The 14,358-nt window shown below is 37.3% G+C and overlaps 1 protein-coding gene across 4 annotated transcripts in view; it reads left to right on the top strand.

Annotated features, from left to right (window-relative positions):
• Nucleotides 1-14,358, top strand: part of PKP4 (plakophilin 4) — a 143,654-nt gene that overhangs the window by 56,136 nt on the left and 73,160 nt on the right. For all 4 annotated transcript variants that reach the window (XM_032211078.1, XM_032211085.1, XM_032211069.1 and 1 more), the window contains one exon: nucleotides 9,531-9,643. In XM_032211078.1, coding sequence (XP_032066969.1) covers nucleotides 9,531-9,643 — 113 coding nt within the window. The remainder of the gene's footprint in view (nucleotides 1-9,530; nucleotides 9,644-14,358) is intronic.

The following is a 14,358-nucleotide window of genomic DNA, read 5'->3' as shown; positions in this document are numbered from 1 at the left end:
CCAGGGCGATTTTCTCTCCCCGTAAAATCCCCCTTTTCTCCGATCCCTTGCAGGCAAAGCGTTGAATTCCCTGGCAAAGAACAAACGGCAGGAAGGAGAATCCGGCTCCTTGATCGTAGGAAACGTTTCTGAGGTTTATGGAGCTTAAAGGTTCGTTTCAAATCAAGGCAGAGATCTGGAAAGGCGGGGAAAGCTGCATTTATTTGGAAACGGCGTTTCTCTTCGAAAGACGATTTCCCTTCCTGCCGTTTGTTCTTTGCCAGGGAATTCAACGCTTTGCGAGAACAAACGGCAGGAATGGAGAATCCGGCTCCTTCATCGTAGGAAACGTTTCTGAGGTTTATGGAGCTTAAAGGTTCGTTTCAAATCGAGGCAGAGACCTGGAAAGGCGGGGAAAGCTGCATTTATTTGGAAACGGCGTTTCTCTTCGAAAGACGATTTCCCTTCCTGCCGTTTGTTCTTTGCCAGGGAATTCAATGCTTTGCGAGAACAAATGGCAGGAATGGAGAATCCGGCTCCTTCATCGTAGGAAACGTTTCTGAGGTTTATGGAGCTTAAAGGTTCGTTTCAAATCAAGGCAGAGATCTGGAAAGGCGGGGAAAGCTGCATTTATTTGGAAATGGCGTTTCTCTTCGAAAGACGATTTCCCTTCCTGCCGTTTGTTCTTTGCCAGGGAACTCAACGCTTTGCCTGCAAGGATCGTCAGAGAAAAGGGGGATTTTACGGGGAGAGAAAACCGCCCTGGGACTCCCAAGTCCTAAGAATCCAAACTCCGAGATCAGCTCCGTTTCTGGAGGGGAGTGGAAGGAAATATTTTTCCCCAAAGAAGAAAAAATCCATATCCCCAGATATTTGTAAGAGGATTTGAGCGGATTTTCTTGTAAAAGGTTTCGGTGTTATTTAGGAAGGGTGGATGGATGGGCGGATAGATGGACAGTATATCAAAGCAAGCGGCTCTGGTTCAAGAAGGGCTCTGGTTCATCTCAATGGGCGGAAAGTAAGAGGGAGGGACCCTTCCTCCCTCCCTTCCATCTACTTTATTGAACTCCGTGGGAGGAAAAGCTCTCCTAGCCCCGCTCTGAAGTGAAGGAGTATATTCTTCCATGCTACGGCAGCCCTGAAGGGCCGGGAGATATTTGGGCAGCTCTCGTTTCAGTTCTACGGGCGAGGAGATGGGGGAATCGGGAAGATATTCCCCTTCCTCCAACCCTTCCCCAGCTCGCCCCGGCTTCCTCCGCCGTTCCTTCCCCCGATCTCAGCAGTTTCCTTCTCCTCCGTTCCTTTCCCCTTCCCCAGCTCGCCCCGGCCCCTCCTCCGTTCCTTCCCCCGATCTCAGCAGTTTCCTTCTCCTCCGTTCCTTCCCCCTTCCCCAGCTCACCCCGGCTTCCTCCTCCGTTCCTTCCCCCGATCTCAGCAGTTTCCTTCTCCTCCGTTCCTCCAACCCTCCCCAGCCCGAGCCGCCGAGCCAAGTCTCCCCAGCCCTTTCCAGTCTGGTTGCACGTGCCCCTGATGGAGAACGGGGAGCCGAGGTAAAGCTGCCTCCCAATTCCTCGAACTCCCAAGCTCTCCCTTTAGTTAATCTGTGTAAAATATTTTCTGTATACCCCGCCCACTTATATACCCCGCGGGGGGCGTGCTGTGTATGTAAAAAACGCATATAACCCGCGGGTTATATGGGTGAAAATACGTAAATATAAATGTTGAAAGATCTATATTCAAATACCAATGTCAAGGCCATCTAACCATTGATTTGCAGCATCGTTTATATTTAAAAATCGGATACTAGACCGGTATATTCCGTCATCTTACAGCTGCTCACAATGTGATCACAGTCACACTGAGGGGAGGACAATATGCCCCATTTATACAGAGAGTCCCGACAGATGCCATGTGAGATGCAAATCCTATTTAGGATTGTCCATTGCTGGCATGATATTTCAAAGCCTGGCACTTTTTTATATGTCTTCCTATATCTGGGTGTTCAGTGACCCATTTGGTTTTCCACAGGGAATCTATGTTAAAGTTCTTGGGCAGGTGTTGTGCAAGTGCCAGTGGGAACTTCCTAGATTTGAGTCTTCCTGCTGATAAATGAGGAAGGTTGGCATGCACCAGTGAGTTGTTTGAAATTTTTATTGTCAAGAAAAATACATGAAGTCACTGGGAGACAGCCAGACTTGAGACTCAAAGGAGACTTAAGCTTTTTCAGAAAACCAAGATATGTTATTAAAGTCCTTCTTCCAGTTGCAACATGTGTAATCTAGCCATTGTCTAGATATGTAGCTGTAATCTAGCCATCTAGTTTGGAGCTTCAACTCCCAGAATTCCTCAGCCAGCATGCTAGTTGGGAAATTCTGGGAATTGAAACCCACAGGTCTTAAAGTTGCCATGGTTGAACGCCTCTGGTGTAGATCAAAATAATGTATGACAGAGAGATTGTTTTTAACGTGTGAATGCCAACTACGAAATCTCTAGTGTGTTTCCTCTTTCCTCTTTTAATAATCCTCCTTAGTTCATAGTTACTTTGATCAAGACTGAAAAATATTCAAAAGTATTACAAAAACCCAGATTGTTGGGTGCAATAGGCTGACTCTGCGCAAATCCCTTAGAGAGGGCTGTAAAGTATTGTGAAGCAGTTTATAAGTCTAAGCTGCTATTGCTATTGCAAGGTAATAATTCATTACGGCATCAGTAGTTGCTGTGTTCACAAAAATTATTTAATTTCTATAGCTGCCCATCTCAATAAGTGACACTGGGCAGTGTACATTATAAAAAAAACAATTAATACAGAATAAATATATATTTATATTTATTTAAGTAAAATAGCGAGGACACAGGGCCCTTAATACACTTGTGCCCCCAACTCAGGGTCATAATCAGATCTTCATGGTTTTACAATAGGCCAGCAGGGCTGGGATGATGAATGCAAGGAGATGCAAGCAGGGTTGGGGCAAGCGAACAGGCAAAGAATTTTTCCCTGGACATTGTTTCGGCATAAATATTTCATCCATAATAATCATAATAAATAAGTTTGAGAAACTGAAATAATGATGTGAATTGAGCCTTTGTTTTTGCTTTAATACACACCCAATACAAAAGATTTTCTCTGGCCATGGTTGCTTATTTTTCCTTCCTTCCTTCCTTCCTCCTTCCTTCCTTCCTTCCTCCTTCTTCCTTCCTTCTTCTTTCTTTCTTTCTTTCTTAGAATAGGATTTTTACTTTTTTTTAAAAAAACTAGCTACCTCAGATAATAGGAGCATTTTTATTTGCATTTGGTTTCTTAAAAACTTGTTTCATGATCTCAACTGTTTATCCCTGATCATTTTCTTTAGTGTGTTTTGTTAGACTATATGTTTATTTTATTTCTGAAAACTTTCATGAGATGTATCTGTACTCAAAAGTGGAGGATCAAATCTGCATACTCGACAGCTGTTCATACACCACATTTATATTCACAACCCTCCTTTCTAAGGATCATCTGCAAGAGTTTTGTAAATAAGCCTACAAAGCCTATTTTGATTTTTTAAAAAACCTGATGAGACAAGTTAGATTTATCACTTTTCTTATAAATGGACACTGTGATTGAGAGACTGAAAGAAAATCCTTAGGTCATTGTTAGATGGAGGGAACACTATGAATGTGTAAAGAAACCAGTACAGGAATCCAGGAATAAAAGTCTTTAATAATTCAGCTAGAATTAAACACCACCTCATTTGTTTATTATTTTAATTGCAAGAAAAAATAGAGCTATCAGAGGTAATATAAGGGCAGTCTAGGTTGCAGAAATGACTTGGATCAAGAGGAGTTGATTATATATATGTCCTTAATTGTTTGGACTAATTTGTTATTTTATTCAAGGTGAACATTTGGCCTTTATTATATGTACTTAGGAGGAAAGTGCTTTAGCAAAGGCTTTTTTAAATTTTCCAGTACTAACTTGAGTACAGTTCTAAATAAAAGGAACAAATTTGTTATTATGTGTGAACTTGCCTTATTTCATTGCCAAGAGCCACTGGATATATTCAGCCATTGTTTTTTGTTTAATTTGCTAATCTGAAATCATTTATGACTAAGTAACCTGATAGAAAATTGCTTTGTTGTTCTTAAGGATAAATTCCAAATATGAGATGTTTTTCTTTTGATGTCCATACAGTATAATTTCCCTTGCTCTCTATCACTCCTAACCGTCAACAACTGCGGTTAGGAGTGAATTATGATATTGAGTACATTCTGGGTTTTTTTAATCTAGTACACCAATGCTATGAAGCACATTATTATTGAATATCCAAATATATGAATTCTTGTTGCTATCCTGCCATATTCTTTTCTTACAGCATTCAGAACATTTTTAAAGCAAAAGTAATATACAAGTGAATGTAGTTCACTTGTTTTATGGTAAAGTTTTATGGTAAAACCAACCATATAAAGCAAATGCTTGTTTCAGAGCTGTTACAAGATATAGAGAAAAACATTGTCATATTTTAATAGATTAAGCTTCCTTTTGGGTGATACTCAACATTTCTCAATAGTTCAAGAAAGGGAGCAAAATAATAAAATTTTGGGATTATGAATGCTCTTGTTTGCACTGATTTTTCATTTAAGAAAACAGTATATATATATTTTTAAATGTCATCTCTCATGAAGACTTACAAATAATGAAATGAATCAAGACATGCTTTCAAAATACTTCCCATTTTATCTAAGCAACAGTATTTATTACAGGTATTTTTATGCCCCTTAGTTGAATATAAACAGATTGCAAAGTTACAATAATGCATGTAACATATAGCATAATAAAAATAATTACCAGTATCAATAAGCCATTATTTATTTGTTCGTTAAATTTATTTGCTGCCTGTCTCACCTTGGAGCTATTCTGAGGCAGATTACAACAGTAAAAGAAATGCAAAGACATATAAACATAACAATAGCAAAATAGTGAAACAATAAAATAAACAGTGAAATAATGAAAATGCAGTAATATGTGCTGGAGAGGTCTGTCATAACTTTGAAGTGTCGTTGAGCGATTGCTCATTGAGCAACCGCTCATTAAGTGAGGACTACCTGTAATAACTGGCTAAACATTCTGATTATGGAACTCTTCCCAAACCAGCTGATATGCAGTGGGTAGTAAAAAATATGTGCATAGCATCACACTTCTAATGCTATGTAGTAATTTTTTCCACAAGTAGTCCTTGACCTACAGCAATTGGGACTGGGGTGTCTGTTGCTAAGCAGTGCAGTTGTTATGTGAGTTGTGACTGATTGTACAATATTTTAAGTGAATCACATGGTTTTTAAATGAATCCAGCTTTCTCCATCTTTGCTTAGTGTAGGAAGATCACAGAAGGTGTTCATATGACCTTGGGATGCAGCAATTATCATAAATACATTCTGGTTGTCAATCACTCTCATTGTGGTCAGTTGACCATGGCAGCACTGCAATGGTCGTAAGTATAAGAACGGGTCATGTCCCTTTTTTCAGCACCTTCATGACTTTTTTTTAAATTATTTTTTCATTTTCATAACACATAACCACATCTATACTATTATATAACCAACATTATTTTATTTATTAATATTAACAACAATTCATCTTACCATCAACTCCCCAAAAAAGATTATTGGTTCCTCTGCTCTCCATACACCATATTATCCTGTCCATCACTTTCTTCTTCTCCCTCTCCTTCTCCTCCCTACCCACTTTTGACCCTCTGCCATTCTTCTCTTCTCCACTTTCCCTTCCTCTCCCCCTTTCCACTCCTTCTTTCTCTCCTCCTCTTCCCCCCTACCCTCTCTTCTTTCCTTACCTCTCCCCTCTCTTCCACACTCTCCCTCTTATCCCCTGAGCAAGCTCCATTTTGTTGATGGTATTTATAATTTCATATCAATAAACCTCTTTAGTTTTAACATCTTTTTTTAAGCAATGAAGAAAAAAAAGTATACATATATAGCAATTATATTTTAACACCCCCCCCCCCTTATTTTAGTCCAGAATGTGGACCTAATTACAATTCCCAGCTATTCTCATCATAATATTGTATAGTTACATATCATTACCCACCCCAAATTTTAATCTGTCTTTATAATCTCATTATAAGTATATTTCATGTTCCCCCTCCATTTTTCCATATCTTAACTTAACTTATATTTGAATGTCTTTAATAACAATCCCTGCTGCTCAGTGTTCATTACAATTCCATTGATTTGCTATGTGAAATAACAAGCAATAACACTTCACTTTGTTCATCTTCTTAAGAATTCTATATGCATTCATATTTCTTGTATTTTAGTCTACATTTAATTGTCTTTCCATTATCATATTCAATCAATTAGTAACTCAGTTTAATTTATCGTATAAAAGAGTATTTCATATATTTTAACTCTTTATTTAATTATATTCCCATTACCCTGTTCAATCAGCAACTCAATTTAATTATCATGTTAAGATGTAAACCACATGCCTAACTTTATATTCTCCTCTTAACAATTTCTAAATACCAGATTTTTCCCTAACAAGTCTTTTCTTCTCAATTCTGTATTCCTGTCATCTCCCTTTTCTTTGTTGGGATATGTCCACCCTTTTCAATTTTCCCCAAACCACTGTCAAGCCCAGTGGAATCTTTTATCTTCTTTTTATTTCCCTTTGTTAGGACATATCCCCCCCTCCTTCCGTTCTCCTTGTGCCACTGTCAGAGTCAGTGAAATCTTTTTTCTGCTTTTTATTTCCCTTTATTGGGACACCTCTCCCCTTTTTAATTTTCCCTATGTCACTGTCAAGCCCAGTGAAATCTTTTATTTGCTTATTATTTTCTACCATTTCATTACCCTCCCCCTCTTCCTCTTTCATTTCCTGCTTCTCCTTAGATTCTGGCTTCAAAATTCTGTTTAAACTTAATTTTAATGTTTTATGCATATTTTTTATAATTTCATGCAACTCTTCAAATTTCAACCTTTCCATAATGTCCAATCCCAAAGTTACAGTTAGTTATACTGTTGATTATAATTTCACAATTCCAGTCCAGTTCCAGTCTTTCCTCCAGCAAATGATTCGCCGATAGTTTTCAGCAATACAGCTTGATATTTTTAAATCCAGGTTAGTGTTTTTTTTCTTGATTTTTTTTCCTTGTTACGTTCCACCTCTCCCATCAATTAGAGTTGCTTAAAATATGTTTTAATTAGAACAAATTCAGGCTTGGACAAAGCAAATCTCTTTGGTATGCTTTTAACTTTTGCTTCTCCTCCCCCTCCTGCTTTTTCCAAATTCTGATTTATGTCCATTAGTTAGTTAAATTTTCTTTCCAAAGCTTCTTTCCAAACTTTACAAGATTAGATTATAAGGGAGAAAATAATTGTTTAAGATATATTAATTAGGACAAAACTCGAACAAAACAAGCCTCCTTGGTATGTTTTTAACTTTCGTCTTCTATTCCTTTATACAGTTCTCCATTGTCAATCTCTTTTAAAGGCACAATCTTTTCAAATCCAAATTCAAAGTTTGTATTTCAGTAGGTTAGTCAATTCTCTGTATTCCTCATTTCTGTCACCAAACAAGCCGTTCTTTTTGGGCTTGATTATTTTAACTGCCATTTTTTCTCCTTTCTTTTCTTTCTGCCAAATCACAATCTATCTGTCAATATCATTTATACTCACAGGGTTCTTTGCCTTTTCCAAATTCTGATTTATGTCACTTGGTTAATTAAATCTTCTTATCAGGTTTCATATTTCTTCGTACACTGCTGCTGCTTAGATGCTTTGGCCAGCAGCCCTCAGTTTAATGGTAGCCATATTAGCATGCTACCTCCCCTGACACTGATTCAAAGAACTAATCTCTGACCTACGAGGAACCTGTTACCCACCTCTAGGTCTGATGAGATGCAGCTCCCTCTTCACTTCCCCCCAGGGGAGTTCTGACCCAAAAGGGTCCCCGGCATTAGTTTGTCAGACAGAATTTATGTAAGACTCTTCGGAGCCCACATTTTTTCCGTCTGTCTTGCTGAGGTATGCCCACTTTCAGCACCATCATGACTTTGAATGCTTGCTAGATAAATGGATATAAGTCAGGGACGATCTATCCTGTAATGTTGATCCTAGTTACTGTACTGCTTTTGATCTTCAGTTTACTTTATTACTGAGTGGCAGTTTGGTGTAGTGTTTAAGGTGCTGGCCTAGAAATCGGGAGACTATAAGTTCTAGTCCTGCCTTAGGTATGAAACCGTGGGTGACTCTAGATCAATTACTCTCTTTCAGCCCAACTAACCTTACGGGGTTGTTATTGTGGGGAAAATAGGAGGAGGGGAAAGATTAGGTATGTTTGCAGTCTTGGATTATTTATAAAGTAACAAGGGTCAGATAAAATCTAATAAATAAATATTTGTATAAGGTTGGCTATCACTGAGTACAACTTACATCTCCACTGTATTAAATTCAGTCTCTGTGTTTTGGTGAAGCAAAGTAGATTCGTAGTTGAGGCAATATTATACCTTTATAGGTCTATTTTTTTTTTCCAGTTGTTTCAATTGACGTTTTTACAGTCATCTGAGGATAAGAGATCTTATTTGATCCCTGGTTGGAAAGGGAGAGGTGAATGCACAGACAATAGTTGTAATTACAAACCTGGTTAACTGATAAAAGCTTAAGGTGAATCAGCCAAGAATCTATCAGAATAACACTAGGAAGCAAGTTTTAATATCCTCTGTTCTGTTTCTTGCCTTAAACCCAAGTGGAGCCAAATAGTCAGTAGTACAGGTAGTCTTTGACTTACGATCACAATTGAGCCCAACATTTCTGTTGCTAAGTGAGACATTTGTTAAGTGAGTTTTTCCCCATTTTGCTACCTTTCTTGCCTCAGTTGTTAAGTGAATCCCTGCAGTTGATAAGTTAGTAACCCAGTTGTTAAGTGAATCTGACTTCCCCATTGACTTTGCTTGTCAAAAGGTGATCACATGACCTTGGGGCACATCAATGGTCATAAATATGCCAGTTGCCAAGCACCTGAATTTTGATCACTGACCATGAGGATACTGAAAAGGCCGTAACTGCGAAAAACGGTCATAAGTCACTTTTTTCGGTGCCATTGTAACTTTGGTCACTAAATAAACTGTTTTAAGTTGAGGATTACCTGTATAAGCATTGCTTATCATTTAAGGCAGTTGCTGAATTTATTGTACAGTCTGTAACCAAAAACGTAGAGGAAGAACTTTTATAATAGGAAAAACTATTATAATAAACTCATTTCAAGTTGTAAAGTAATTTGTATGTGTATCCAGGCCATTGGACCAAGAATAGGTATGGCATGATCCCACCACCTGGTATTTTTCAGGAGCTGGGAATCTCCAGATTTCAACTTTTGAGCGATGAAAGTCAGTTCTTACCCATGGGTCCCTAACTTTCATCTTTAGATGAAAGACAAGTTAGTGCTTTTCATATAATTGGTATTTATCTCAGTAGAATCTTTTCATATGTGTGTGAACAAGTTTTTTTATTTTATTTGACCATTATCTAAACATATTTTACATTGTTTTTAATTACAGGAACTCCAATTTCAAAGACTCACCAGAGAACTTGAAGTGGAAAGGCAAATTGTTGCCAGTCAGTTAGAAAGATGCAGGCTTGGAGCAGAATCACCAAGCATTGCAAGCACAAGGTATCCATCCACATTTAATTTTCAAATTGTCAGCTACTTCTTTCGAATAACCTTTATTTGATCACAGCATGAATGTTGAAAATCTTTCAATCTATAAATACCACATTAAGCATTATTTCATGGCCATTTTCTTGCCAGCTACCTGGGAATCATGGATTTAGCTCTGTAGTAGGGAAGAGCGTGTGGCAGATTGGAATTGTCACTGGCAGTTCTCTCCGTGATTGCAGTAGATCACTAACAAAACCCTACAGCTCTCCTTGCTTTAAATGAAGCATAGCAGTGGAAGAGAAAGGCATGCACTTCATTCGTTTGTATAGCTATATTTTGAGACTCATTCTGCTACAGAAAGAGATCTATAGGATGGGCATCTGTTCTGAAGCTCCCTTATTCCTTAATTCTAGAAGTATCTCCACCCACAATTATTTGCACCTCTGGTTTGTGACCTTTGGATTTGTAGAGACACACAGACTACAGTGCACACAATTGATCGTGAACATCTCAAGTTTGTCTCTTTCTGCTCTTAAGATGTTATTTTTATTTGATTTATTCAGGGATTCAACAAAGTGATGCGGTGTCCCCACATGATAATTCACTAAATCACATCAATGTAGTCTTGCTATTAGTAACAATTTTTATCTACACTATTAAATTAACTTCTGCAATATTAAATTAACTTTTGACTTGAAACATGGATACAACTAATAACATTGGTCTCTGGGCCACTATGCGGGTAATATATATAACAATTTAGAATTTCAGTTTCCAGATCGTTCTCGTTTCTGTTAGAAATGTGTTAAAAAGAATTGAGTTTTGCTTCTCAAGCTCAACAATGGTTTTGGCTGTGTGCATAGGAAAGAGTTGGAAACTAATTTACTGATACAAGCATATGCTGAACTTGCAGACTTTTGAACCATCTTAGAGCTCAGTATTGGATACAATAAGGTTCTGTGACTTGATTTGAAAGGCAACCGTCTAGTATCTATCTAATCTTTTTTTGTAGGGATGTCGTCTACCTCTTAAATCATCCTTTTGAGATGTACTGATTATAACCTGACACAGTATTCCGGGATTTGTGTAATCTTTAGTGTATCATATCTATAATTTTATTTTAGATTCTTTTCTTAATAACCCCAAGCATTGCCTTCACAATAGCAAACCGAACCATTATTTCATTTTCTCTTTCCATATGCTTAAAGGATAGCAGTTTATATGAAAAATAACATATAGCCTACCAGGTACCATAGTTTTGATTGGATTTAATACTTCCCAAAAATGCAGGATAAATATAGGTCATAATGTAGATGCTCTTCCAAGTTGAATCATGAATGTTGTTATTATTACTGTTATGGATCCATTCGCCATTCACTTTGCATTTTTTCATATGAATTAATTACCAGTTTCATGTCCATTTTCCAAAATTGATTTTTTTTTGTACTAACCATTTTAGAATATTGGAAATCATCAGGCTTAACATCATTGCTCATCTCAAGCACCAATCATTCACAAGCAAATCAAAAATATCGAACCCAGGTTATTTTAATGCTAAATTTGTTTTAATATACTTTTAATTCAGATTGCCTATTGTTGCTTACATATTATTTTTCTAATAGCTGCACTGGGGAATTTTGTAAATATAGCCTATTTAGAGTAACATGGAATCATACGATCTAGAGATATTTGAATGCTTCATCAATCTTAAAAGAAAACTTGGAATAATTTATCTTTTCATAGGTTCAGGCAGGCTTCTTGCTTTTTCAATACTTTCCAATAAATTTCTGCAGCTTGGTTAGGTTTGCAAATTCAGAATCACCACACCACTTTATTTTAAACTAAAACCTGCTACTATAAACAACTGGTAATGATTATTTTTCTTTAACTAGGTGCTGTCCACATGATTAAGATAATGGAAGCTTGACATTACCATGAAATTATGTCAATTTTTCACATGTGCAATTTATGTAATCTGTCCAAATTCAGAAGCAGTAATTTTTTAAAACCAGGAACCTCACTAATTATAAATAACAGTTTTCATGATTGAGAAAGGAGGTACAGAGTGCAATAGATTAAAGTAAATACAATTATCGAATTGGCTTGCATACTTGCCATTCAATATTTCTTCTATTACGTTACAAATTCTGAACTTTCAGTCAGCAAAACAATCAATATATCTGGAGGTAGGAAATACCTTAAATAATGCCCACACTTTCATGATTAATTAAAAGGGATATGTAAAGCATTCTGTTGATTAAATTTGTGTAGATGACCAGGATAAGCCTGAGGGAGGGATCAAGTGCATCATTAGTTTGGAGTCCCTTCGCACCCACAATAAGTCCAGCCTCTTTGAATTTCATTGGTGTTATCTACCACCAATTTCCCTGGACTATTAGTAGTTCAGATTCTGTTTAGAACTGGCATAAAATAAAATGTACTTATTTGAAAAATCCTGGTTCCTGATTTCTTGCACTTGACAATTTGTAGCTTATGAAAATTAGTACTGCCTCAAATTCAATATGCCAAAATATAAGTAAGACTTCTGCCTGTGGGTGAAAACCAATGGTGGGTTCCTACTGGTTTGGACCCGTTTGGCCAAACTGGTAATGGATTGGCGGCATGGGTCGCTGGAAGTGACCCAGGCCTGCCACGCCCTGGAACTGGTTCTCCAGGCGCCGCCTTTTGGTTTTTCACTTCTGCGCATACGCAGAACAATTTCACACCCATGTGCAAACCAGCAGTAGTGCCTGCCGGAACCTACTCCTGGTGCAAACCCTTTAAAATAGCCTTGCCTACAGGTTTCGATTCCACAAATATATAGTTTTACTGTTGCATGTGAAATGGGGTCACAAGCACCAGCTTTGGAATAAGTAATCAAATTTCAAATCACATGTTGATAGTTTGACTTGTTCTAATCATAAATGTTACAAACAAAAGGGGTAATATGCTGTTTTATATGGGAAATGAATGAGCTATGTTTGCAGACAAGATGCAAAAATACAAGATCATTATTCATGTAATGATATATTTGCTGAGGTTACCATGGCTTGGGAATCCTTTTGAGTTTATATGTCAGTTTTTCAGTAATTGAGATTTTTACCATCTTTTTATATGAATATTAATCTAAGATAAATATTTTAAAACATTTACATAATAAATATATTTTGCTTCTGGGAAAAATATTCTAAGATTTAAATTTCCATAAATGCATTAGACCCTATAGGAAGAATATGAGATTAAATCCAGTTAATTGAGAAACTTGATAATTTCCTATCTGCATACTATTTTAATAAATATCGGTATGGAATGTTCCTAATGAACAATAAGACCAAATATACAATCAGTATATAATAATGATTCACGCTCATCCATTTTAATGCCCAGAATGTCCTTCAGTTGCCTTGTAAGATAGGCCAATGGTTTCAGTGTTAAATTAAATATAAGGGAAATTAAAAGGCATCCTTGGTAAGTCCCAAGCAAAATTTTGGTAGATGAGGAATAATTCCATTTGTAATATTTCTAGCAAAGGAACAAGAACTGCACAACTTTAATCCACTTGATAAAGAATATGTAAGTCCATAATTGGTGAAAAAGTAAATCATGCTACATCACTTTTCCATATCCAGGGAAACATTACTATAAATTTCAATTTTCAGAATACATTTCTAAGATACCAATTTACCTAATTTTATCCAAGGCTTATTTCTTTCCTATGAAACCAGACTGAAACCAGACAAGGTCAAAGGTAAAAATTATCTGTAGGCTATCTGCCAAGATTGTTGTTAGAATTTTTCATACAAGCATTTAACAAAACATCAGTCAATAGCTTGCTCAGTCAGCGAAATCTGCAAAAAGGTTGATAGAATGTCTGGTCCTCCATTCCTATTCTTGTTGTACAGGAATTAAAAGTTTCCTTTATCTACCATATTTAATATACAGGACTTATGACCATTCTCTCAACGCCCATTCAAAATTACAATGGTGCTGAAAAATGGACGTATGATTCATGCCCAAAGTTATGACTGTTTCAGTGCCCCTGCAGTTACATGGTCAAAATTCAGATGCTTGGCAGCCGGCCCACACTTGCCGCCAAAGGGGTACTTCTTAATTCTCTTCACATGCCTACTTCTCCCCATCTGGAGCCTTTTGGCTATCTTTCCTCCTGCCTTGTGATGCAGCAAGCAGCCCCAAACTGTTGTATGGCTGCTTGCCACTCCCCAAGAACTCCAACAAACATCAGCAGGCATTCCTTTGCTCCCTGGCACGCGGCAGAAAGCATTTATATGTCCAGGGCCTTGTCTCCCAATTTTCCACACCAACCTTTTGCACCCAGTGCCTCATTGCCTTTGCTTCTCTTTTTCATACCCAGCTTCTGTAGCAAATGTTCCTATATGTGGCTAAAGATGCAATGTCTTCAGAAGGATTCCAAAAACAATGGAACTTTAGCCACTTCAAAAATGAGGGAGGAAAGGTTCCAAAGACAGTACAGCTTTAATGCTGTTTTTAGAAACCTTTCAGTATTTTATCTACACCCAATTGAAAACCATCACAGCTCATGGTCCACAATGTTTTTATAACCAGTACCAGACCATTCATTAGCACATCATGAAATCGGGAAACACTGTAAAGCCGAGCAAACCTTATTAGAACGGGTTATTTTGATTTTTTGTAGCCCCTTATGCAGATTGAAATATGATTGTTTCTCATAGTAATCCTGCTCCTAT

The sequence above is a fragment of the Thamnophis elegans genome, chromosome 1, assembly GCF_009769535.1.
Source record: "Thamnophis elegans isolate rThaEle1 chromosome 1, rThaEle1.pri, whole genome shotgun sequence".
In the NCBI taxonomy this organism is placed as follows: Eukaryota; Metazoa; Chordata; class Lepidosauria; order Squamata; family Colubridae; genus Thamnophis; species Thamnophis elegans.
The sequence above is the reverse complement of the archived record's forward strand: the minus strand, read 5'-3'. Positions and strand labels throughout refer to the sequence as shown.